The sequence below is a fragment of the Rhamphochromis longiceps genome, linkage group LG19 (assembly GCF_057381845.1).
Source record: "Rhamphochromis longiceps isolate RC_006_pf linkage group LG19, R_longiceps_female_GT1.1, whole genome shotgun sequence".
In the NCBI taxonomy this organism is placed as follows: Eukaryota; Metazoa; Chordata; class Actinopteri; order Cichliformes; family Cichlidae; genus Rhamphochromis; species Rhamphochromis longiceps.
This window is the reverse complement of record NC_140575.1, coordinates 28969317-28996158: the sequence shown is the minus strand read 5'-3', so window position 1 is coordinate 28996158 and position 26842 is coordinate 28969317. Positions and strand designations below refer to the sequence as shown.

General features: G+C 40.1%; 2 protein-coding genes across 8 annotated transcripts in view; both read left to right on the top strand.

The window, feature by feature from the left end:
- The window catches only part of mboat2a (membrane bound O-acyltransferase domain containing 2a), a 47904-nt gene extending 35367 nt beyond the window's left edge, over positions 1-12537 (top strand). Inside the window, exons 5-13 of the mRNA XM_085391434.1 lie at positions 212-267; positions 3020-3074; positions 4331-4517; positions 5092-5284; positions 5881-5984; positions 6082-6146; positions 6419-6551; positions 8950-9101; positions 10646-12537. Of these exons, the coding sequence (XP_085247560.1) occupies positions 212-267; positions 3020-3074; positions 4331-4517; positions 5092-5284; positions 5881-5984; positions 6082-6146; positions 6419-6551; positions 8950-9101; positions 10646-10814 (1114 nt within the window). The 3' untranslated portion in view covers positions 10815-12537. The remainder of the gene's footprint in view (positions 1-211; positions 268-3019; positions 3075-4330; positions 4518-5091; positions 5285-5880; positions 5985-6081; positions 6147-6418; positions 6552-8949; positions 9102-10645) is intronic.
- Positions 12538-13997: 1460 nt separating this feature from the next.
- kidins220a (kinase D-interacting substrate 220a) overlaps positions 13998-26842 on the top strand; it is a 46162-nt gene continuing 33317 nt past the window's right edge. For 4 of the 7 annotated variants that reach the window (XM_085390596.1, XM_085390595.1, XM_085390594.1 and 1 more), the window contains exons 1-14: positions 13998-14131; positions 17528-17686; positions 18932-19030; positions 19725-19823; positions 21008-21106; positions 21451-21549; positions 21765-21863; positions 22638-22835; positions 22942-23040; positions 23347-23445; positions 25077-25175; positions 25276-25453; positions 25564-25728; positions 25842-26021. In XM_085390596.1, the coding sequence (XP_085246722.1) occupies positions 17555-17686; positions 18932-19030; positions 19725-19823; positions 21008-21106; positions 21451-21549; positions 21765-21863; positions 22638-22835; positions 22942-23040; positions 23347-23445; positions 25077-25175; positions 25276-25453; positions 25564-25728; positions 25842-26021 (1645 nt within the window). In that variant the 5' untranslated portion in view covers positions 13998-14131; positions 17528-17554. Of the gene's footprint in view, positions 14132-15566; positions 15671-16979; positions 17107-17527; positions 17687-18931; positions 19031-19724; positions 19824-21007; positions 21107-21450; positions 21550-21764; positions 21864-22637; positions 22836-22941; positions 23041-23346; positions 23446-25076; positions 25176-25275; positions 25454-25563; positions 25729-25841; positions 26022-26842 lie in introns of those variants that run through there. The other 3 variants (XM_085390592.1, XM_085390590.1, XM_085390593.1) reach the window with 3 other exon arrangements.

Here is a 26842-nt window from a genome sequence, read left to right as displayed (position 1 = left end):
TTGCACTGTTATTGGAAGATTCCACATAAAATATCAAACAATAGTTGCTAAATGAATATGGGATAGCAGCCAGGCAGGAAAACTCAGGACAAAGGTTTAGTGCATGAGGAAATGTATGTATCCTAAAGTCAGAACACTGAGACTTAAATGTGCTGCGTGTTTGTTTTTTGGTCTGTTTGGGTTTTTTTTTTAATGTTTACTCTGTCTTTAGGCCCATGATGGTTATCACACAGAAGATCACCAGCATGGCATTTGAAATCCATGATGGTAAGGACAAGTGTCGTTAAAGCCCGTGTGTCTCCAGTGTAGTGTGCGTGCGTGTGTGTGCATACTTTGAAAAAAAGAAGTAGCAGATGTGACAGAAGTGAAAATGTCAGTTCAATTCTCTTTGGAGTGTGAAAACAGATCAGATGGCCACATTTCTGAGCCAGTTGTCAGTTCCTACAGTGGGCTACTGAACCAGAAGGAGAGCATAAACATAGTTATATAATGGAGCAATGACCAACTTTGCATTGTTTTTTTCCCCCTTCTCAACCGTTAAGACTTTCTTTAATCCCAAATCTAATTAAACTAGACTTTGTGCTTTTGTGCTGTCCAAAAAGTCAAGACAAGACATGTGATGGAACAGCCCCGTGTTACATTGTGATATACTGCAGAGCCTGTGATTATTTCTTTGTTTTTTTTTTAAGGTAACACAACTTTTAGTGGACGTGCAAAAGTCCAATTTGTCTCCCTGTGGCTGACCTGCATTTGACTCTCCCTCCGCTCCTGGAACAAATAGAGACTTTGCTGATATAATTGAAACACCACATGTGCCAATGAGGAGTAAATAAAGATCCAGAAGTGAAATCATGTTTAAAATAGGAACACCTAACAGAGTATCAGAGAGGTACTCACAGCTGTTTAGCGCCCACTTGGTGGCTTAAGTCACCTCAGTGTACTGACTGAACACAGTCATCAGTCTAATGACAATTTGGATGATGTTTACTTGAATAGTGTGATATAAGGATTTTAACTGCTTCTCTTTGCAATTATGCCAAATGCATTGGTGTCACTGGATGATTTTGCAAAGTCTCACAGGAGTACATGTTTTCTGGAGATTTCACTGTATTTTGTAGGAAGCCAAATCATTAAGAACAAGATGTAACATGTGAGTGGCATGGACAAAATCAACAGGTTGGGCAACCAGAGTTTTGAATCATCATCACTTTTACAGAACTTCTTACTGACAACGCATTTCCCATGGCCTGCAATGCAACAATGAACTGAGCTGGTTAAGCCAAGGAGCTGTACCAGCATGTTTTTTATTTTAGGTTTTTGCAAACATTTTCACAAAATTCTTTACATACGGCTTAAAAATTTGGATGTCTTTTACTCTTGGTAGCTATGCAGTAACGCTGTTAAGTCCAGTCCACTGAGATAAAATGGCCCATGAATTAAATGATTTTTGACACCCCTGGTCTAATAAGTGGCCATGAACGAAGTGCCGCATCCTGATTACCTGCCCAATATTTATTGTCTCCCTTTGTTAGAATACATGTGTCGATGGCACAGTTTACAGTCTCAGAGGTCAATATTTAATTTGAGTTTTAAATTGAGTCAGAGGGTTAAATTGTGGCCCGAGGAACAGGAAAGTTTAACCAAATATTAGCTTGCACAACAGGCATATAATCTCATAGTATAATGAATTGCATAGCCACTGGTCTTCATAACAAAGAGCAGACTGCAAAGTGGAACAGCCAGTGTTAGGCGATGAGGTTATGCACACACAACACCCTGTTTGCTCTGTTGCATCATCTTTTCTTTACACCCTTTGCTTTTGCTCTCCGTCACTCACTGTCCTCTGCTAACTCAGCTGTGATTGATATTGTATTGAATTTTTAAACAACATAATAGCTTAATGAATGTGAAATGGGGACAAGGGGTGACGGGTATCTTAAAAAACAAGCACTGAATAGAGAGATGAGAATGTAAGAATGAATATTAAAAAAAAAAAAAAAAAAAAGAGTGTGTTGGGTTTAGGATCAGGTAACAAAGGATCAGGTGTGTGTGAGCCATAAATTTCCATGTAACGGTCGTTAATATTGTAAAGAAATCGTTCCTGTAGCAAGTGATATTGTTGTGTCCCGCTCAGCTATATGCTGCCAGCCAGGAAGGAAAATTTACCAGCCTGCGATTGATGGAGCATAAGTTAATTTCCACTGTTAGACAGGTGGTCTCCTTACCAACATGATGGTGGTCTGAACCCATTCTATACCTATTCTGTGAGCGTACATTGAACTCATCATCACTTCCAAGAAACTGGTTTGCGATGACTTGAGCTTTGTGGCATCAGGGCATGTTACCAGCCATCAAAAGATGGGTACTGTGCTCACAGGGTCAGCAACAATACTCAGGTAGGCTGTGGCGCTTAAGCAAATCAAGACCAGGAAATGTATTTTCCAGTCTTCTATTATGGTGATCCCATGTGAATTGTCACCTCAAGTTCCTGTTCCTTTCCTGTAGATTAGATATTTGCCTTAAGAACCAGTCAATCAGGTTTTCCTAATAAAGTGGCTGATGAGCATAAATGAAGAGGGAATTGTGTTATTAAGGAAGGCCAGGGCTGCGGACAAAAACAAATAAAAAGGGGATTTACGCGCCTGCAACTTTCTGGATAAAGCCGTGAAGCGATGTCCAAAAGTTTGCAGTTTAGGGCAGCCTCATAGGATGTGAGGTTATACACCCTGGTCAGGCCCTGTGTAGCACCTACGCTAACTTGTACAATTAACGCTGCAGAATCTATGGTACAAAATGTTTTGTTGATAGTTTTAAATGGTATTAAGCTGCTGTGGCAGGAGTGTAATCCATTTCAATCCATATCCTGTTGACAGAATAAAGAGCTAAAATAGCATAGTGTATTAGAAAAATGCTTGTGACCCTTAACAAGCTTAAAATAATGCGTGTGTGTGTGTGTGTGTGTTGTGAAGCTGTTATGCATGTCACCTGTTGGCATTGAAGTGTCTCTCTACATTTGTAGGTTTGACCAAGCGAGAAGGGCAGCTGACTCCCGGTCAGAAATACTTTGCTATCAGGTATGTGACTCAGGTATGTTTTTGATGCTTCAAATGATGAGTTCACTGAATCAAGTGGAATTAAAAAGCTGCTGTGATTTTTAAATTGGCATTCAGTCTGAGAGCAATGATCCTCTTTTCTTTAATAAAGGCGTTATTGCTTTCTGCATAGGCAATCGCCACACTGCCCTCCCCTTTCAGTCTCTCTGGCGCTGTCAAGCAGTTGTTAGGCACTCTGTATCTAGGAAACAACACATTGACTACTCTCTGGTGACTTGTACTGTGGGAATGCCTATCCCCTCCATCTATCCTGCTATCCTGCTGTATAACTGACCCCCCCCCCCCCCCCCCCCCCTTGGGTGGCTGTAGCTCAGGTGGCAGAGCAGGTCAGCCACTAATCAGAAGGTCGGTGGTTCGATCCCAGGCTGCCTCCTGGCTGCATGCCAAATATCCTTGGGCAAGATACTAACCCCATGTTTGCCTACTGGTGGTGGTCAGAGGGCCCGGTGGCGCCTGTGTCCGGCAGCCTCGCCTCTGTCAGTGCGCCCCAGGGCAGCTGTGGCTACAATGTAGCTTGCTATCGCCAGTGTGTGAATGTGTGTGTGAATGGGTGAATGACTGAATGTAGTGTAAAGCGCTTTGGGGTCCTATGGACTAGAAAAGCGCTATACAAATGCAGGCCATTTGTCATTCCTATTGGAGACCATAATGCAGCAAAAACAAAAGTAAAAGTAGTTGTTTAGAAACAGGTAGTTTATATTTGTCAAAAAGGTTAGAAAAGACTAGCCAATAAAAAGAACAGAATAGAAAAAAATGCACAGCAAAGAATAACACATATTTTACATGTGAATCTTACACAAACCAGCCTAGATGGTTATAAAACAGAGCAAACATAGTGATCACTAGAAGACCTACTCATTGTAGCTTTAAGGCCCTAGACATCACAATCCTTCGCTGGGCTACTCTGAGTCAGCCGCTTACTCTGAAATGGCTGCTGGGAAGGACATCCCGCATGTTCCAGCAGTCAGACTGTGCTTCACCTAGCAGATGAAATTTAAATAGGAAAAACTAGGAGAAAAAAAAGTCTCCAGGGTCAGTCGAGATTCTCCATCTTTGCTTGGACCGTTCAGTCGAATAAATCCTACTTCTTCTCAGTCGATATGGACAATACTGCTCTAAGGCATTATAACATGGGTTTAGTCACTCATATATGTTTGGTCTGGTTTCTGTAATGAATGGATGAATATTTTCTAATGTTCAATCCCTGTCTCCTCAAGTCGTATGCCCAGTTTGTTGGAATACTTGAGCTACAACTGTAACTTCATGGGGATCCTGGCAGGGCCAACCTGCTCCTACAACGACTACAAGGCCTTCATTGAAGGAACGTGCTACCAGCCGCGGCACCAGGAGAACGCCAACGGCAAGGAGAATGGAAAGTACAAGCAAACCGAACCCTCGCCCAAGGTACAAAGCACATTAGTGGACACAGTTAAGTTCCATTTAGATTGGTTAGGCAGATGAGCCTAACGGTCAATACAAAATTGCAGTTTTTACTTGACAGAAGGTACTATCTTGAATCTTGAATGCACATAACTGTGATGTAAAATTGCACATTTCGATAAAAGGCCCAAAGTGGAGCAGTCCTAAGAATAATATATTGCCATACATATACAGGGTTTTGATTTGCGTGACAGAAACTGGGACATTACTGGGAATTTGTGACGCAAATATCGAAACCTCAAGGTTTTTCATATATTCTTGATGCATAATGCATTAATAATTTAACGACAGTCCAAGATTAGCGTTTGTGTTTAAGTGTTTCATAAAAGAAAGGAACAAAGTGAAAACAGATGTTGCTAAATATAAAACATGAAAGGATTCTCAAGGACTTGATTTACCTTCAAATCAGCTTAACCGGGTTTCTGTAGAATAACATCACCTCTCGTCATGTTGCCAGCGTTCGTTTTTGAATATAATAGAGTGCACCGAGTTTAATTGGATTGCTTAATTGCTTTTATTGTCTCCCACCTTTGTCCAGAATGATGTCATCTCCAAGCTGTGTACCTGTGCTATCTCGCTGGCCGTCTATCTGTCCCTCTACAAGCTACTCCCAGTGGAGCGCTCGATAGACGACGACTTTGTAAACTCCACACCCTTCCATCTCCAGGTTGTCTACCTTTACTTGGCAATGCTGGCGCTGAGGCCAAAGTACTACTTTGTCTGGACGCTCGGTGAGTTTGACTTGGCTTTCTTATCAGTGAATAACACATTTCCTCCCATAAATGTGTTATTCAGAGATTTGAATCTGTCATTTGAATGTTTACAAATAAAATCTGTATATTCTGATTTTATGCAGATTTTAAACATTTGCATAAACACTGTATATACAGAGGTTCCCTTATGCTGGAAAGGAAACAGTCTTTAAATAACATGTGTAACGTGCACAAAATGTTAGGAAGAGCTGGGACAGGAGAGGGAGGAAATACCTTATGCCTACTGGCATTCAAATTTTCAAATTTGGTGATAAGCTGGACAGTCTGATGAAATGTGTGTCTATAAGTGTTACTAAGATCATATTGCTCAACCCCACTGCCTCTTTAAGTTTTATAATTGAACTTGTCTATGTGAAATGCAACCTCAAGATATTTTTTGAGGTAACAGTGCCATCTAGTGGTGAAGATCTAGTGGTGTCGCGCTTAATTTTAGACAAACTCATCCAAGGCTCCATTTGTTTCCGTCACTACTTTACAAACTGCAGGGAGGGAAGCTCTTGTCATTCTTTACTGTAGTCGCTCTACTCTGAAGCCCATGTACCTCTGTCCCGCAGCTGATGCTATCAACAATGCTGCCGGATTCGGCTTCAACGGATACAACAAAGATGGCTCCCCACGGTGGGATCTGATATCAAATCTCAGAATTCTGGACATTGAGGTCTGGATCTTTGTTCTCATTTTATTATTTTGTATCCAGATAAAGCTACTTTTTATGTAAAGCCTGAAAGAATATTTTTTTCTGTATTCGTTTTCAGTTCGCCACCAGTTTCAAGTTGTTCCTAGACAATTGGAACATTCAAACAGCTCTTTGGCTTAAGAGGTAAGAGCATTTCTGTTATAATGCTGTAGCTTTCTTAGTCTGCAAGAGAACAAGTTGTGCATGTATATTGTCCTTGACACATAAGCAAAAATGTTTGCTTGATACCTGCATCATTTATGTGGAGACATTTTACAGAACCTATAATCTGAAGCATTTGTATTTGATGCAGTGAACTTAAATTAGACAGTTTTGCCCATTTATGAGATTTTGATTCATTGGTCTCCACTTTTTTGGACTGAGCGCTAGATGTACGCGTTATGTTTTCTTCTCAGGGTGTGCTACGAGCGCTGTCCCATTAACCCCACTGCTGCCACCTTCCTGCTGTCAGCCATGTGGCACGGGGTGTACCCTGGCTACTATCTGACCTTCCTTACTGGCATCGGCATGACCATGGCTGCACGTGCAGTGAGTACACGCAGTGCACACTGTTCAATTGATGAAAAGCTTCTGAATTTGCATATTACTTACTTTCAAAAAACTTGCATTAAAATTTTGCTACAAAAATTGATTTGTTTGCCACCGCCATACTAGACTTTAAGACCTCTATAGATTTACCACAGCTACTTAACAGACCAACGAACACACAACAAAATCACTTAATGGATTGCAAGTGGATAATAATGAAGTAGTGTGCCACTTGAACCTCATTTTGAGCGTGAGGCCATTACCACTAATCTCAGCAAAGCCAGACATCTTCATTCCAGTTATGTCAAAAGAGGAGACAGGAGGAGATTTATGCAGAGACAGTGGACTGATAGTACACTAGGAATGCATTAAATCTCTGGATAAAAGAGATAAAATGCAGAAACGGTCAATTTTGTGTGCGGGGCAGTGAGTTGTGAGTTTCTGCAGCGACTGTATCCTTCTTTATCTGAAGGAAGACAAGCAGAGCATTGACCTACAGTGGGGCAAAAAAGTATTTAGTCAGCCACTGATTGTGCAAGTTCCCCCACTTAAAATGATGACAGAGGTCAGTAATTTGCACCAGAGGTACACTTCAACTGTGAGAGACAGAATGTGAAAAAAAAATCCATGAATCCACATGGTAGGATTTGTAAAGAATTTATTCGTAAATTAGGGTGGAAAATAAGTATTTGGTCACCTCAAACAAGGAAAATCTCTGGCTCTCACAGACCTGTAACGTCTTCTGTAAGAAGCTTTTCTGTCCCCCACTCGTTACCTGTATGAATGGCACCTGTTTGAACTCATCATCTGTATAAAAGACGTGTCCACAGCCTCAAACAGTCAGACTCCAAACTCCGCCATGGCCAAGACCAAAGAGCTTTCGAAGGACACCAGGAAAAGTATTGTAGACCTGCACCAGACTGGGAAGAGTGAATCTACAATAGGCAAGCAGCTTGGTGTGAAAAAATCAACTGTGGGAGCAATCATCAGAAAATGGAAGACATACAAGACCACTGATAATCTCCCTCGATCTGGGGCTCCACGCAAGATCTCATCCCGTGGGGTCAAAATGATCATGAGAACGGTGAGCAAAGATCCCAGAACCACACGGGGGGACCTGGTGAATGACCTGCAGAGAGCTGGGACCAAAGTAACAAAGGTCACCATCAGTAACACACTACAACGGCAGGGAATCAAATCCCGCAGTGCCAGACGTGTTCCGCTGCTGAAGCCAGTGCATGTCCAGGCCCGTCTGAAGTTTGCCAGAGAGCACATGGATGATACAGCAGAGGATTGGGAGAATGTCATGTGGTCAGATGAAACCAAAGTAGAACTTTTTGGTATAAACTCAACTCGTCGTGTTTGGAGGAAGAAGAATACTGAGTTGCATCCCAAGAACACCATACCTACTGTGAAGCATGGGGGTGGAAACATCATGCTATGGGGCTGTTTTTCTGCCAAGGGGACAGGACGACTGATCCGTGTTAAGGACAGAATGAATGGGGCCATGTATCGTGAGATTTTGAGCCAAAACCTCCTTCCATCAGTGAGAACTTTGAAGATGAAACGAGGCTGGGTCTTCCAACATGACAATGATCCAAAACACACCGCCCGGGCAACAAAGGAGTGGCTCCGTAAGAAGCATTTGAAAGTCCTGGAGTGGCCTAGCCAGTCTCCAGACCTCAACCCCATAGAAAATCTGTGGCGGGAGTTGAAAGTCTGTGTTGCTCGGCGACAGCCCCAAAACATCACTGCTCTCGAGAAGATCTGCATGGAGGAATGGGCCAAAATACCAGCTACTGTGTGTGCAAACCTGGTAAAGACCTATAGTAAACATTTGACCTCTGTTATTGCCAACAAAGGTTATGTTACAAAGTATTGAGTTGTATTTTTGTTATTGACCAAATACTTATTTTCCACCCTGATTTACGAATAAATTCTTTACAAATCCTACCATGTGGATTCATGGATTTTTTTTTTTTCACATTCTGTCTCTCACAGTTGAAGTGTACCTCTGGTGCAAATTACTGACCTCTGTCATCATTTTAAGTGGGAGAACTTGCACAATCGGTGGCTGACTAAATACTTTTTTGCCCCACTGTAGTTATGCCAACTTCTGGCCTTTGCCACACAAAGCTGTTTCAGAGATAGATTCCTCCTAAGATCTACGAGGGACAGAAAGAGACGGCGCAAAAGAAAGATGGGCAGATAATGAGTGGAAGCCGACAGTAATCCCTGCTGTCATGTGGAGATTTTTGGAACTAGGTCAGTTAGCTCAACTTTAGTCTATCGTACGGAAGAGTGGGTAGAGTATAATTCGAACTTTACAGCTTCATTTACCTAAAATGTTTAAATTGACAAGTTGAACTTGCAGTAAGAAAAATACTTTCTCTTTCAGGTAAGGCACAACATCAGGCCGTACTTCCTGGTGTCTGACTCATACAAGGGCATCTATGATGTGATCACGTGGGCATGGACTCAGGTGGCCATTAGTTATACAGTGGCGCCATTTGTGCTACTTGCAGTAGGACCCTCACTCAAGTTCTACAGGTACGTCTATGAGCTTCTTATACACTGTGGAGTAGGAGACACAATGTCAGCCTTTCTTATTTTAAAAAAATACATTCATTTTGCAAGCAATTCTGTTGTGTGAGATTACCGTGGTATTGTAGCAAACTTAAACTTTATTATTGTTGTAGTATTAAAAATGTAAATGAAATCGTTGCCCGTAGTGTTGAAATTTACATGTTTTTATTAGCCTGTCAGGCGGTAATGGTTAACGAGACAGCTTTATGATTGAAGGATGAGGAGGAAATAAAACAAGTGACCTTAACATTGACCAGTCGCTGCAAAGAAATTACGATCCAAACATCAACAACAGCTGCTAGACAGGCAGTAAAGAACAGACACTGTAGTAGTGATGTGCGAATCATGAATGAATCGTTCAATACTCGAGAATCACTTTACTGACTCGTGACTCATGATTCACAAGCCCAACTGACACACTGACTCATCCCTGTTGCTATTAGCAAACTAATTTCATTAGCAGAAATATATCTAGCTTATAATTAAAATTGTGTGGGGGGAAAAAAACAACAGCCAGTTTCTTAACAAAAACATTTCTGCTCTGAACTGGAAGAAAAAACCCTGAGTCACATCAAGACAATAGCTCCTCGGTTCACAGTAGCATCGCTCTGCTAGCATGCTAACAGCACATTTGAGTTACTCGCCCCCTCCCTCATAGCATGAACGAATCACTCACTCACTCACCCCCTCCCTCCTTGCTCACAGCTTCGTCTTCTTCTTCTTGGTTTCTTAATGTTAAGAAACATTACTGAGCTGCAAATGTCATAAACCCATAATTTATTCACAATAGAGTACAGAATGGTAAATGGCCTGCATTTGTATAGCGCTTTACTCAGTCCCTAAGGACCCCAAAGTGCTTCACACTACATTCAGTCATTCACCCATTCACACACACATTCACACACTGGTGATTGCAAGCTACATTGTAGCCACTGACAGAGGCGAGGCTGCTGGACACTGGCGCCACCGGGCCCTCTGACCACCACCAGTAGGCAAACATGGGGTTAGTATCTTGCCCAAGGATATTTGGCATGCAGCCAGGAGGCAGCCTGGGATCAAACCACCGACCTTCTGATTAGTGGCTGACCTGCTCTGCCACCTGAGCTATAGCCACCCACAGAAAACATATCAAATGTTTAAACTGAGAAAATGTACCATTTTTAAGAAAAATATTAGTTTGTTTTCAATTTGATGGCAGCAACATTTCTCAAAAAAATTGGTAGAGCCATGTCTTGTAGCAGTCTATGAATATCCTGGAACTGAGGAGAGCCGGGCTGGACTTTTGGGAGAAGATTGTCTCATTTTTCAGTCCCGGGTCTTAATTTTTGTATTTTATGTCTGTGATGTGCCAGATGTTTTCTGTTGATGAAAGGTCTGACTGCAGGCAAGCTAAACTGGCTTGTTTGTTTGTTTGTTTGTTTACTACAAAGTCATGTTGTCAAACATGCGCAGTATGCAGTTTACTGTTGTCTTGTTAACAACATTCTCTCTCATCGATGTTTTCGCAGGACTTGGTACTTTGGGTTACATCTTCTATGTCTGCTGGTGGTCCTGGCCCTACCTGTCAAGTCGAAACGCCGGCAGGCCAAAGAGCAGCAGGACGACCTCCAGAAGGACAACCAGACAGATCACAACAGCACAGACAACAACTGCAACCAGAAAGAAAAGACCACATGAGGGTCGGGACAGTGACGCGCCGCCCCTTCAGCAGCAGAAACACTGAGACGAACTATAAACTACTGAGACCTGGAGTGTGTTGAGTCCGTTTACCTGACAAAGAACCAAATATCTCCTATCAGACAGAAAACACAAGTCTACATCCTGGCAAAAACTTCCAGTAGCAAGGCTGACAGCAATCACACTTCTGACATGGATACAAGACCAAGGTGAAGAAATGGCCAAGGTGTAAACTAATGAGCGGTAGTGGTTACTTTACAATACATTAGTGAAAACGAACACCTCCAAGCTGCCTTAAACCCTCTATGTACTTTGAAGGTGAAATAACAGTTTGAATGGCACGCTGCAGGAACCTAAATGCAGTTACACCAGTGTGGTTTCATGTAAGGTAAACAGATTTAAAGCGCAGTATGTGGAGGGTTTTTGTCATTGTCTGGGTACAAGCCTCTGTTAGGTGGCAACAGAAAACCGTGTACATGTAAAAGAAACATAACCTTTATCATCAGCTGCCAATTTCAAACAGGCCTTAGGATCCTCAACATATTGTTTGATTTCTATGTCTTTTTTTTTTTTTTTTAATCTCTATTCCAGAAGAATTCACATCGTGTGTGTTTTGTACTTAGATGTTTGTGATGACACTAATTGAAATCCATTCTGAATGCTCTTTTGTTTTTTGTGGGATGACTTGACTATGCCTGAAAGAGAGAATCTCAAAGTGGAATTCAGATCTCATTCCTCTCCAGTCTAAAAGATTTAATAACTGGATATCTTTTTATATTTTTCATATCTGCTGCTTTTTTTTTTTTTTTTTTTTGTTGGGCAAAGAAGACTCATCTGATAAATGTGTGTTTCAAAGGGAGTTTGTTTACCCTATGGTAACTTAGAATACCTTTTAAGGCTTGTTGACTTGGGGTTCAGAATTATTATTATTTTTAAATTTCTGCTGATATTTGTCTCATGACAGGTTTCCTCTGTGTTCAGTTGTTAAAACAAGTCTCCAAAATGATTTTAATTAACAGAATTCCTACAGAATTTACATCCTTCTTGAGTTATTTGTGCAGTAATTGTCTTAAGTCCTACAAACGCAACAGAAATCTAATCAGATCACCGCACTGACTTAGAAATAAAGTGTCAAATGGTCCATGCACAGTGCATAAAAGCACATAAAGAAACCAGTTACAGTTATATATGTACGTGACTTTATAGTATTGTACAAATTTCAAACACATAAGCCAGCTGTTGTGGTAAATGGTCTTATTTCATATTGTGTGCACTTAATGTTAGCCTAGGGGATGTTTCAGCATTTGCTGTATGGTGTTCCTGTTTCCTCATGTTGTTTTGGTCCGTGGCTCGCCTTATTAGCCTTCTAGAGTCCCTCAGTTGGACCTTATAACAGCGACTGCTGTGATATTTTTCTGAAATCATTAGATCGGATTAATGAATGATGTAGTTAATGAAAACATGGTGCAGAGAGGACCTTTTACAAGGCACCTCGCTGCTCTTTGAATAATAGTGACACATAAATGTACCTGTAAGAGCAAGATATAATCTTGGGATTTCAAAGCCCACAACATCACTTTGAAATTATGCTTCCTTTTTTTTTTCTTTTTCCAAAAATCATTCTCAATAATTTAAGTTAAACTGATGCATTTGTTTCCTGTAAAGTAGTAACAAAGCAGCAGAGATGAGTTGGGGATTTTTCTTTCTTTTTTTTTTGGTTTTTAAGACTAAGATAACACTCGCATTTTCCTGCCATAACTTTGTGTGTGTGTACCAGTATTCATGTGACCCGTTGATGTGAACTCGACTTCACTATATTTGTAGCCTGGGCCCTGTGTAGGTGAGAGCGGCCCACCCAAGGGGAAAGGGATGTCATTGTTCAAAAACATAGCGATTATTGCACTGCATGGCCACCCAAACCAGCAGATCAATGCAAACTGCTCCATATGTCCAAAGTGCCAAATCATAAATGGCGCATTTTGGGGGTTTTTTTCTTTTGTGTATAAGTGGGCCTGCGTGTGTGCGTGTGCGTGCCTGTGGAACATATTGGTTATTTTTGTGTCAGAAGGAAATTTATTGAAAGATTTGTATAACAGTACATTACAATTCTGATTTATGTGGGGGAATAAAGAGAACTTATTTTTAAACACTAACACTGCCATTATGTCATAAATGATTTGTTTTTGTCCTGTTAAAAAAAACGAAGTAATTTGTTTTTAAATGAATGCAAACACTAGTACAAAAGGGCTTTAGCTGCATATATCACATGTGCATATAACATTAACCTCCTAGGACCTGCCGTCCACATATGTGGACAGTACATCATGGGTTATTTAGACCAAAATACACAATTTTGCTCTACAAGGGTCTAATATCCACTTACGAGGACATTATACTGCTACTGTTCTATCAAAATTAGTTTTTTCTTAAAAACAAAAATAAGGTAAAAAAATAAATAAAATCTGGTAATTCTTTGTTTTTACATTCATTGGGCCCCAATGTGACCAAATATCAAAGAGAAATTAAAAAAGCATGTCGTGGAAGAGTTCAGGTCTTAGGAGGTTAAGATTCTTGCATGTTAAAGAGAAACACGAGTAGAATCATTAAAATATATTAAAACATATTTATCAATTGGGTTTTTATCTTTTATTGATTTTTGTCTCTTTTTTTTTTTTTTTTTTTTTTAAACAATACTTGACTTGTGTGGATATATCCTTCATCCACCCAAAGTCAAAAAAATGGGGCAAACAAAAGGAATTGGCCTTATTTTCTGCTTTGTAGTGTAACAAAATTGCCATCATCATTAGATTATCCATCTACTGCTCCATGCACATCATAATGGGAATTGAGTACAAATTGGGGGGAGTATCCAGATGCTTTACTCAGGTTCAGCATTTATATTATACTTTAATAGGCGACCAAAGAAAAAGCTAAATATTTTGCTTTATATCAACAGAATTGCCTAAAAGCAACGCACAGCATGTAAGCTTTGTGCTTAAAGCTTATTTTAACTACTTGTTGAATTCAGAAAAATATTTTGTTGTGTTTTTAAACTCAGAACCTATAAAGTTACTGTTAAAACTGTAAAATTAATGTCGTACAGTAAAAACAAATCCCACCTCCCCGCTTTTTCCCCCTGTTAGTTTTCTTGCCACATGTTACCCTGCTGTACTCTTGGGTGCGAGGAGGTGGAGTCTTACTGTAGCAGGTCGAGGCTCCTCTGTCAAATAGAAGCAAAGATATTATGGCTTAAAAAACGAAGACTTTGTGACTGGATTATCTGGACCGGAATTAAAATACAGAGCAACCCAGCGTAGGTAAGACTACTTTAAAAAATTGTTGGTGTACTTTTCTCCAGCTTTTTAGAGGAGATAAAAAAAATAAATAAAAATGTAGGGACCTGTTGGAAAGCTAACGCTAGCCTGTTAGCCCGTTTCCAGGTTTGGCTAGCTTGTGTTTTCAAGTTGCTTCCTAGTGATAGTGAACGGGAAGTCGCTGCTGTGTTTGCAATATCGTGTTTGCAAAAGACCTTTGTCAAGACACCGGAATAACCGAGCCACACTATTTCTAAACCTTTCTTCGCCTCGTCACATTTAAAGCCATCTGATTATATGCGCGTCATACAGATGTTCTTTTTTTAAGAGTCATGGGGGTCAGAGCAGTGAACGCACCATAGACTTGGTGACTTTATATTATACACCGTATCAACATCGTTTAAATGGCACGATGTTGATACGGTGTTTTGCCTGTCAGTTTGTTGTGTCCATGAACTTTGTGCACGTTGCAAAGCCCACAGCCAAGCAGTTTAAGACTCTGTGTGTATCAAAAACATGAGACAGTTTTTGCTTATCCATATGACATTAGCAGACCCTAGTATGCATAAGGGAACTGAATCCTCAGCAGTTTCATACCCACATGACTGGTCATAAAAAGCTGACAGGTTAAATTTAGAGACCCTATCCAGTGTTGCTTAGTTCCCTTCTAACATTTGAATGCGTTCAGATAACCAAACAGCTGACGTGGAGTTTTATTTGATGGTTTGTGATGTTAGCTAGTGCTCTGTGTTTTTATATAAACACTATAAATGTCATGTTTATGTCAGTTTTCCAGCTGGAAACAAAGAGAATTGGGTTGCAAGTAACAAGTGTTTTCATTACTGATTAGAATTTATTATTTTCTTGGTCGATTTGACTTTTGGACATTAAAATGCCAGAAAACCGAACTTCTAAAGCCAGTTTCTTGTTTTGTCAGGGCAGCAACACAATTTATTTGATAAATTGTCACATTTAAGAATGGGTTAGAAAATAACTTGCAGTGATCGACTGATTTATTTGGTAATCCTTTGTTTTTCTTTATTTTTGTATCCAGAATCCTGTGTGTAGATCATTTTTATAGCACTAATTCACTTTCACAAGAACTGTGTTCATTTTCATTAATAACAGTAAATTGTTTGGTTTTCTACTATATTGTTGGGTGATTCAAAGGGTTAGTTTAATATTTAATTTTAATTGATCAGCACCTGAGTCATTGTAAACACTGTGATTATAGTGATACTAAAGTGACAGCTCCCATGCTACTTTATTGCATTATCTGTAAAATTAAGTCATACAGATGAGTCCAAACATCCTAATTGGCCTTTTATCTTTATCAGTCGGTGCCAAGCCATTGCATGTAATGAATGAATATCTGGTCGTGTGCCTCTATTGTGTTGGGTGAGGATGGGCGTAGGCCAGCCCCCTCATCTAATATTCAGCTGTTTGTAAAAAGGGGGGGATGCTGAGCCTGAGCCTGGCAGTGCTTGTTGAAACTGTGTGCAGCTGAGCAGAGAACCACTGCCAGTTTTACCCTTCACGAAGGTAAGAGTTTCTTTTGTAGTAATGTTTTCTGGAGATTGTAGGTCTTATTTTCCCTTCTTTCTCCAGCAGCTTATTTTTGATGTTTTTTCTTTCTTTCTTTTTTACTGGTTTATTGTCTCTGAGCTTTAGTGTGCATGTGTTTTGTGAAAAAGATGCGATTGAGCTCCACTCTGATCACTGCTGAACAGGGAGAGAGCGCTTAATGTTTACTGATTGGTTCTTGGGTGTATTTGTCCACCCATTATGCTGAGAGGCAAGAAGCTGGGGAGGGTGTGTCAACAGGCTCCAATTGCTTTGACTGTAAACAAAGGATTTTTTTCTCACCTCTTCCTGGCACTGTCTAATATGGGCAAATGGTTACCAGGCGATCCCTGACTGAAAATATAAAGAATTCAGAAAAAAAAGGTTAAATATTTGCATTGATTGGTTACTCTGCATTTGAGTAAACTGCCAGGCCTTTGTACTGACAGCCCAAGAGGCATGTGACATTTGAGTGTTTATTGACCTGAGCTTGAGCTGCTTGTCTGAAGGATTATGGTGAAATATTGAGCCGTATATAAAGCCCATTGCCAGGGCAACTTACAAGCAATGAATGGAGCTGATTAATTCTTTGTTACTGTGGCAGGAAGTAGGTCTGACCATTAGGAAAGAGCCCAACTTGATGAATGATTAATGAGTGCTTTTATCGATTGGCTGAATCCCTAATTCCTGTAAAAACCCCTTTCAAAAGAAAACATATTTTAGGGGCTTTTTCTTGTCCAGATATATTATACAGTACATTTATGGGAGTTTTGTGCCATTTTATCTTAAACTGGGAATATCTTTTCTAAATATAGAGTAAGTCAATACCCAGTAGTTAAAGTGTCAAAGAAAAAAACAAACCTTGGCCGTCCAGTTAAGGTAAAAAGGCTTAAAATGACTCAGTAAATTTAGAAACATGCTTGTCTCTGGGTTTAGGATAATTCTTGAGAATGGTTCACTCCAATTATAGATAATCTCGCTCCAGTGGGTTATGTGCATTGATTTGTCATATAGTCACTGCGTCTTACTGCTTTTTTCCTATCAGTGCTAAAGTACTTTTAGGGAGAACTCTGCTTTTTTCTTGTGTACAAAAGTTCCGCAATGTCCAATTTCAGGAAGTGGAGGAGGGTAGAAAAGGCTGGCTCTGATATAATTGGAGCAAACAGTCGAGTGCACCGATTGTCCTAGCCTTTATTACATCAGAGAGTCAAAGTTTAAAGACTATTGTTTGTCTTCATTGGTATTTGATGGCTTGGTTAACTATCTTGAGCAGAGCTTTGTGATTGCTCAGCCTTCATTATACTGAGTGGACAAATTTCAGTCAGTGTTTTCAGCCTCAGCAGACAGACTGAACGAAACTGAAGAGAACTAACAGCCCCTGCTCATCCCTGTGTAATAAGCTTGTTTAATAGATTGTAAGTATGGTTATAATGATACTTTAACATGATATTAAAAGATTTGTAATGACCTCTGAAATGCACGCTCAAAAAAAATTGTCCTGATAATTTGTGATCGATAATATAGTTGCATTAGAGTGGATATTGCAACATGTCGAACTTTTTATATGTGTGTTTCTTAAATATTATACTTTAATGTGTACACCATCTAGTTTCTGCTGTATTGTTATTGCTTGTATGTATGCATGCAAGTTGGGGTTTGGACAGTGGTGATTTATTCCACTGCATCACTTCAAAGGCACGCCACACCTCTTCCCGGTCACGATTTTAACTTCTTGTTTGTCTCTTAGAAGTGCTGTATATTTAGCTGCACAGGCCACAAAGCTATTGTTGTGCTCTTTAGCTCATTGTGAATGCTGCTTTTGCTCTCATTCTGCAGGGGTGTATAGCTGGTTAGCTGTCAACCATGGATACCAGCACGTCCCTAAAGATGACCTCTCTGGCTGTCCAGAGTCTGTTCAGCTATGTGGACGAGGAGAACCTGGCTGCCATCAAAGCGCATTTGGACATGTTCACGGATGTGGACAGCAGGAGTGATGTAAGCCACATCACAGCAGCCTTAATGTTGGCTCTAGAAGTTCAGGGAAGAATAAGCAGTAATTAAAGGCTCTTTAAAATAACTTTAGTTGGTGTTATGTAGGAAAACTGAAATCCTTCTGTGTGGAGTTTGTGTCCTCTTCCTGTTCAAAAACATACTTGTTAGGTTAATTGGTGATTCTTGGCTTTAGGTGAGAATATGAATGGTTGTTTGTGCTTGCCTTATGAAGGACTGGTGACCTCTCCAGGCTGTTTCCTATCTCTCACCCAAAATCAGCTTGGATTGGCTCCAGCTAGTAGCTAAGAAAATGAATGGATGGATGAAGATATAGTACTCATAAAACATTATTATTTTATTATCTTTTGCGTTCTTAATTATTTTAGATAACATTTTAGATATCTCTTGTCGCTGCAACTAAAAGGTCAGCTACTGTTTTACAACAGTAAAGAAATTGTTTATTATGTGCACTTAGTACTCATAGGACGTTATTGCAGTATACCCTGAAAGACACAGAGGGATAGAGCTTAGAAGGGAATATAAACATCCGAGGCCATTAAAAGGTAATGCAGTATCTCCACACTATGTGTACTGTACACTGTACGATTGTAGCAGCTGTAAGTAGCCTGATTCCTGTATTTGCAACATATACAACCTTAAAGGATAATGCCAGTGAGATGATATTTTGTCAAGAAATCCTACAAAAAGACCAGAACTCCAAAACTGAACCGATCCTACTACTAATAAGTATTTTCATGTAGCCAAAATCTGATTGTTGCACATTGCTGTTTGTTTCCATGTTTGTCTGTAGTTTATTCACAGTGCTTGTATAGACACCCTCTTGCTGTTGCTGTAATTACCACAAAGTGCTAAATTTCCTGCAAATGAGTCCCGAGTTACATATAGGAGCATTTACCAAAAAAAAATAGAGCACATAGCAGGTTGTTAAAAGATTAAAGAAATAAAATTGTGCGGCGACAGACAGTCTGGTACCCGAGTAGAGCAGATTTTGTAATTTTAGGCTTTACATGAATTTGTTGACAAAGAAAAATTGAGACAATTCCAGACCTCTCCCTTAATGTGGAAAATATCAAGCAGCGTGTAGACTTGTATGGGACAGTAATCAGTTATGTTACTGTACATGAAGTCATAAAATCGTTGGACCTATCTGTCATTTTGTTCCAGTGACGTCTTATTTCATTTGTATTGGATAATCAACCACCTGTACTCCGCGTCTCCTTGTTTCAGAATGGACAGACTCCCCTCATGGTGGCAGCAGAGCAGGGCAGTCTGGAAATAGTGCAGGAGCTCATTAAGAGAGGAGCCAACGTTAACTTGGACGATATTGTAAGTTCTCAAATGCACACGCACGTGTCATCTCTTAATAAAGAGCACAGCCCCAAACATGAGTAAACGCAATGTACGCAGAATGGAGGGACAGGTGAAAAACAGTGCGGTCATTTAAACCACATCATCCACTTGACAAAGAAGACATAACTAGTGGCCTTGATGTTCCATCTTGCTGAACTCACCACATTCGGGCTTAGCCCTCAGCTGTTATGATCCGTCATGAGCCATAATGACAGCTTATTACATACTTTTACCTTCGCTCATTTGAGTAAATGACAGGATCCACTCACTAGCCAACACCCTGCGACTTCAGATCCCAGCACACACTCACGCACGCACGCATGCAGCCTCCTACTTCGACGCACGCATGCATTGCTCTCACACCACTTATTAACATCTCACGTAATGTAACCTATTATTACACATGGCGCACTCAAAGTCAAAGAAGAGAGAGGAAGTTTTCCATTTCGTAGTCCTGTCCGTGTCTCACACTCGCGCTCTGTGACACCTTTGTCTCTCGATGCGACACCGCGTTCCCATGAGCACCTGGTACGACCAGCTGGTAGGTGCGGTTTTCTTTTTTTTTTTTCTAACCATCCTCGAGCGTCCCATTTATTGCTCTGACAGATGCTCTGTCAACTGGATTTAGAGAATGGGAGTTCTCAAAGTAACAGGTAGTGTCTGTGTACAGGACTGCTGGACGGCGCTGATCTCGGCAGCTAAGGAGGGACACATCGAGGTGGTGAGGGACTTGCTGGAGAACAATGCTAACCTTGAGCACAGAGACATGGTGAGAATGTAGACGGTGTGAAATTTTTCCTCATTTAAAATATGTAAAGTTTGTGTTTACTGTACTACAAATACAAAGGAGCAAAAATGAAATTTGGCTAGAAAACTGGGCTCCCAACATCTAGCTAGCCTTGTGGGTGAAACGTGATCCAACACCTGTTACGTATTGGCCAATAGCCTTTTGTTTTGCTTTAGCTCCTCACTAACTCCCCTTACTTTCAATCAGTGTTACCAAATAAAGTCTTAAATGTATTTGGGGTATATTGCTGAGCTGGAACAAGCTCCAAGCACAACCAAAATGACTTAATTTACGATAATATAAAAAAAAAGGCTAGATAGCTTAACAACAGAAAAGAAAAAGACCTCAAATCAGTCTTATGAATTTACTGAAATGGTATATATTCCTTTTATATTTATTAATGCTTTCTGTTTGATGTGACAGTTCCACTGCTGGTTGAACAGAGTAATGCATTAGCTTGGAAATCGACCTAAAATTAAATTACTTTCTGTCTGATGGCTCCTTTCTAGTAGTAATCCCATTTACTGGGCTCTGGTTGTCTTTGCATGGGCAGTGATATGATTTAGTTACTTCGTCAGAGGCAAAGACTCGACAGTAACCAAACTATAGAAGCTTTTTTCTGTATTAATAAGATTAAAAGCAATGCTTAGGAAATATGATCTACATGTTGTTCCTAACTGGGCTGAAATCCTGGGAGAAATGTTAAAAAACACAGTAAGGATAGTGAAAACTAACAGTCTTTATGTATCACCGTGTATCAAAGGATACATTTGCTTTCGTATTATGTACCAGACATGTACATTATAAATCCTTGGCCTCTGCAACTCCATGGCAATGAGTCAGGAGGTGGGCTGACTCATTGGCGTTCATGGTGTGTCTAAGCTGCGTAGGAGAGATCACAGTCAGTCATCACAGTGGGATTATAATAAACGACACTGTGTGATACTTCACTTACTGGGTCACGTCATCTTTAAATAGCACATTTTCCAACCACAAAATCTGTCTAGATCTGTACTAGCCTGTAAGGTCAGTACTGTTGTTTGTCTTCCTCTTTATTATAATAAAATAAACTGAATATTACATGTGTTGTGTGTGTTGCTGTTTTCTGATCGTGTACACTTAAACTCCTCACTAGCTGAACTAGATTATCTGTGTTTTCTACTTAGGGAGGCTGGACTGCTCTCATGTGGGCAGCCTATAAAGGTCGTACAGATGTGGCCCAGCTGCTTTTGGAAAAAGGATCCAACCCTAACATCACTGGACAGGTATAAAAACTCAACACAGCATTGTTATTTGTATGTTATCTGTGTCTTCTGAAATCTTTGGGCATCTGTGATCTGATAATCTGAATAAAGACATTATTTGGTTTGTTTGTTATGATTTTAAACTCTGTGTAAATGCAGGGAAATAGAGAGAAATGTCTCATTTTAAATAAGTGGTAAAAGTCAGTAAATTTGAGAATTAAAGATAAAAAAGGGGTAAGCACCGCAGTGCTTTGCCTCTCCCCATCATCTGCTTTTACAGCTTGAAGCATTTGTATGACCGCGGGCTTAACACTGATCATTAGTTACTGTCAGCATGACTACACGGCTGTCCTCTGCCCCAACAGTACAGCGTCTACCCCATTATCTGGGCGGCAGGTCGAGGCCACGCAGAGATTGTCCGTCTCCTGCTGGAGCACGGAGCCAAGGTCAATTGCTCAGACAAGGTAACTACATACTGACAGATGCTCATTATTTACTTGCTTTAAATCCCACATAAGATGTGCTTTGTGGTTAGGACTCGGTCTAAAAGAACATTCTTATTCCCCAAGTGCCTTTCCTCTGTCCTGGGCCTCTTATTTGTTGCCCTTCCTTCATGATTAATCAATCTCTAGGTTGTTGATTGAATCATCTCTTGCACTCTGTCATTTTTTATTTGTAGTATGGCACCACTCCTTTGATCTGGGCAGCCCGGAAGGGCCACTATGACTGTGTGATGCACCTCCTGGCCAATGGAGCTGATGTAGACCAGGAAGGAGCAGTAAGTAGACTGTCAGTAGCATTCAGCAGTGATGCTAATCGTTTCATATAAAAATGGACACACTGTGTCAAAGGGAGTGTTTTCCTTTCTGTGTAAATTATTTTGATTACGAGTCAAGCTGTACATTAGGCAGCACCTCAGCTGTAGTTCACATAACTATAAACAAGACAGTGCTGTCATTTATTTCAAGGACTACTCCACACAGATGTAAGTACTCAAGAACTTCATTTGGCATTAGTTGTGATGATGCCACTAAAGGTTTCAGCAAAGTCACTTTTATTATTAATAAAAATAGTGTTCTTAATTATTTTGTGTCTGGAATGTTTGAGTAGCAGCATTATTTATTTTATTTCCACACGAACAAAACACAATCTTAACCCCCCCCCCCCCCCCCAAAAAATGATTTCTGCAATGTAGTGCATCTGTGCTGCTTCAAGTCATGTTGCATCTATGCTAATACAAAGTGAATGATGCGCTTTTTTTACGTGCTGCATCAGTAATCGGATGGAACTGTCATAGCTAATGTTACAGAGCAGTTTAAAAGGCAGTGACTAAGAGACTGTGGAGTTTGCAAAACCCGGGTTATTAGGCTCTTTAAGCTAGATTGTTCATTGACAGAAGGGTGTATTGTCTCTTAAAGCTCCTGAAATAAACAGGCATGCGGGAAAGGATGATCTTTACTGATAACTGCACATTTTTTGTTTGATAATAGGAATGAATAGCAAAAAGGGGTTCGAATGATGTCTAAATATGCCTCTTTCCTTGGCTTCACAGAACTCAATGACGGCTCTGATCGTAGCCGTGAAAGGCGGCTACACAGAGGTCGTCAAAGAGCTGCTGAAGAGGAACCCAAACGTTAACAAGACAGACAAAGACCACAACACAGCCCTTACCATCGCTGCCAAGGAGGGACACACAGAAATTGTGCAGGACCTGCTTGACGCCGGAACCTACGTCAATGTTCCAGACAGGGTGAGATGTTTGACAGTAGCAGCAGCAGTGGCTGATATGAAATACAATGGAAATAAAATACAACTCACTTTTCTCTGTTTGGTTTTCTCTGGTTTCTCTCTTGCAGAGTGGGGAAACAATGCTGATAGGAGCAGTTAGAGGAGGTCATGTGGAGATAGTGCGAGCTCTGTTGAACAAATATGCTGATATTGACGCCAGGGGCCAGGTAGAAGCTCCTCTCCTTCTGCCCTCTCATGTGCTCGGTGTAAAATGTCACCCTACTGATCAGTACTGTTTACTTATCCCTATTGTTTCTCAGTAAAGTGAACTTTTCCCCATGGGTTAGAATTACAGATATTTCTTGTTGTTGTTGCATAGACCTACCTTAATGTGCATAAAAATATGCACAGTACAGCATAATATGCTGCATTCCCAGCTATGCATATTAAACCATATATATTTTATTTTATTTGGGATTTTGTTAATGCAATTTGTTGTTGTTAGTACAAAAAAAGCTTTTATTTTTCATCAGGATGGAAAGACTGCCCTCTACTGGGCAGTGGAGAAAGGTAATGCTACCATGGTGAGAGACATTCTGCAGTGCAACCCTGACACCGAGAGCGCCACCAAGGTATCTTTCTTGACCTTTGAACTTCTTTAATTTGATTTCTTGATTATGTTGCAATTTAAAACCTCCAGAAAATCAAATTTTAAAACATGGTATTGGTATTTATATATAATTGTATTTATTTATTTATTTTTAAATGTGTGGTGTTGATTCATTGTTCTTTTTTATTTTGGCCATTATTCAGAGACAACAACAGCAAATATGTTTCCACACAAAGTTCAGAGAGGACAAATTATTATCTGGAAGGCTGTAACCTTCACTTTTACAGAGCGTTTTCTAAATAGCAACACTTTTATAACTGGATTTCACTAAACAAATGGTGAGGATAACAATAAATAAAAATAAACCTTAGATTTATACAATACTGTGCAAAAGTCACCGTGATATCTTTATATTTTGCTTCCAGAGGAATTCTTTCATTTTCAAAAATGTTTTCCAGGCTTTCTAAAGGTTTTTCAGAGTCTGTCTTTGTACACTGGCTGCTTTCTCACTCATTTTCAGTCCAGTCATTGTACCACAGCATTTTCAGAGGCATTGTTTTTGTTTAAGCCACTTAACACTGACCTATGAGTCATTCAAGAAACCGGTCAAAAAAAGACACCTAAGTCAAGGATGAACCGGTGTTGTGTCTACACATAACACATTGTCTACACAGTGTTATGTCTACACATGAGGCAGTTTAGCAAAGACCCAATTTTAAATTGTATCTTCAGGCATTTTCTTACAATAAGCCTACTGCAAAAAACAAAATACTTGTTCTGTTTTTTATTTTAGTTTTATCTGTATAAAATCTCAACAATAACACAGTTTACACAAACATAAAATTGTAGGTGATTCCAGAGAGCTGAAAAACTTAGCATATCTCAGGTGTGCAAAATAAAAATAAGTAAACAAATAAACAAAGAAACTGAACAAGTGGAGCATGAGGTGAACAGTAAAGTAATCTCCTAACAAATGGGAACAAATCCAGCAAGGAACAGAGAAATGCATTTGGCCTGCCCAGAGCCCGAACCTCAACATTGTTAAAGCAGTGTGGGATCATCTTAACAGAGAACAAAATAACAAGGCAGCCAACATCCAAAGAAGAGCTTTAAATGACCTTTAAGACGCCTGGAGAGCTACAGCTGAATACTACCTAAAGAAATTAAAAGTAAGCTTACACAAGAGAGTTCAGGCTGTTTTGAAGAATAATGGTGGTCACACCAAATATTTTATGCTTGTTAGAATTACGCAAACTCTTCTATACTTTATATACTCTGTATCCATATATGTTTGGACATGACTCGAAAAATCGCTACACCTATTTCAGACTTTCCAAGCAAATATTAAGAAATGAGGGGTTTCTCAAGACTGTATAATACTTTATTTCACAACTTTACCCCTCAATCTTTTTATATGTTGCCTGACCCTTGCTCTGAGTTCATGCTGCATCTCTCTGATAACAAATAACCTCAGGCATAGATTATTTTGTGCTTTGTACATTATTAGACCCATATTGATTTAGCCAAGCTGTGAAATTTAACAGTGTGTAATGTAATAAATAGTCTGCTGCATACGAAGGTGATGTGGTTCTGAAGTTCTGAAGGGAAATCATTGTAAAGTTAATTGAGTGATTGTGTTTGTTTGGGTTTTAGGAGGGAGAGACGCCGCTTATCAAAGCAACGAAAATGAGGAGCATAGAGATCGTGGAACTGCTACTGGATAAAGGAGCCAAGGTGTCTTCAGTGGACAAGGTACTGTTTAAAGCACGCTTGGTCTTGCTTCTGTTTTTAGATTGTGTTCTCAGCTTGGAGTGAACAGTCATTAACTGAGCTCTGTGTTTTCTTCTCTCAGAAAGGAGACACGCCTCTCCACATCGCCATTCGAGGGCGTAGCCGAAAGTTGGCCGAGCTGCTGCTGAGGAACCCGAAAGATGGCCGCCTGTTGTACCGTCCCAACAAAGCTGGAGAAACACCGTACAACATCGATTGCACCCACCAGAAAAGCATCTTGACGCAGATATTTGGAGCGAGTACGACACATTTCACATTGCAAACTAAAAAAGGAGAATTTACGTTCAGAATTTGAGAAAAGAAGCTGTTTATTTTCTCTGAATATTTTTTCCTCCTAACTTTCTCTCAGAGCACCTGTCCCCCACTGAGTCTGATGGAGACATGTTGGGTTATGACCTGTATAGCAGCGCTTTAGCAGACATCCTTAGTGAGCCCACGATGCAGCCGCCTATCTGCGTTGGCCTGTATGCTCAGTGGGGCAGTGGCAAGTCTTTCCTTCTTAAGAAACTGGAGGGTATGTATTCTCCTGGATGAGAATAAAGTGGTACTGGGATGTGGAAAGTACTTTTTATTGTTTTTTAAATTTCTTTTTTGTTTTCGCCTCTCCGTTCTTCTCTTGTTCAACAGATGAGATGAAGACATTTGCAGGCCAGCAGATAGAGCCATTGTTCCAGTTCTCATGGCTGGTAGTCTTCCTCACCCTGCTGCTCTGCGGCTCAGTGGCCATCGTTCTGGGCTTTACTGTTAATCCCAAACTGGCGATCGCGGTCTCGCTCAGCCTCCTCGCCCTGCTCTACATCTTTTTCGGTGAGGAGACAGACCGGCTTGAATACTGGGTACTGAATGATTGTGGGAAAACTCTGCTTTGATTTGAATCACTCTGCAGTGAGATGAGAATAAAAGGTCAGCCTGCTGTCCAAAGAGAATGTCAAGCAGAATTCTTTAACTGGAAAATATTTTGACCCCTGTTTCAGTGTGGCGTGTTTTTATGCTGTGCAAAAACATTTAATCTAAACTGTAAATCAAAGCCTTTTAATAATGAGTCAGTGACAGTGTTGTAATGAACCCCTTTTAAAAAAATTACCAGCTTAGCTACTATTAAATTTTAATTCCGTTTAGTGGACATTACGTGTAAACATTGCTACGCTAGGACTTCTAGCCAAACTTAATTTGCAGATCTTGTCCCTGGTTAGGCTTTTGGGGTCTTCTATTATCCTAATACAGAGACAATTACTAGTAGAAACATAGTCAAGCAACCACTGCAGACAGTATAGAAATATTGACTAAAGCAAAAAAAATAAAAAATAGGAACAATGAGTGAAAAATAACAATTAAGAACAAAATAAAGAGAAAAATGGATGCTTTAAAGATCCAGCTCAGTGCTTACAGATCAGCCTTTGTTTGAATCATAATTTACTAAAGCGTGAAGAAACGTCTTTCGGCTGTTTTCATATTCACAAGGGGGCGCCACAGCATGTATTTGATTTAGTAGATTTTTATCCTGCATGCTGTTTGTGACCCTCCCAGAGTTTTAAGTCTCCTCCTGGTCTTGAAGCAGGGCATTTTTTGCATGTTTGGTGAATGCTTTAATGTGTCTTAAATTCGTAAAATCTTAACAAGAAGCACAA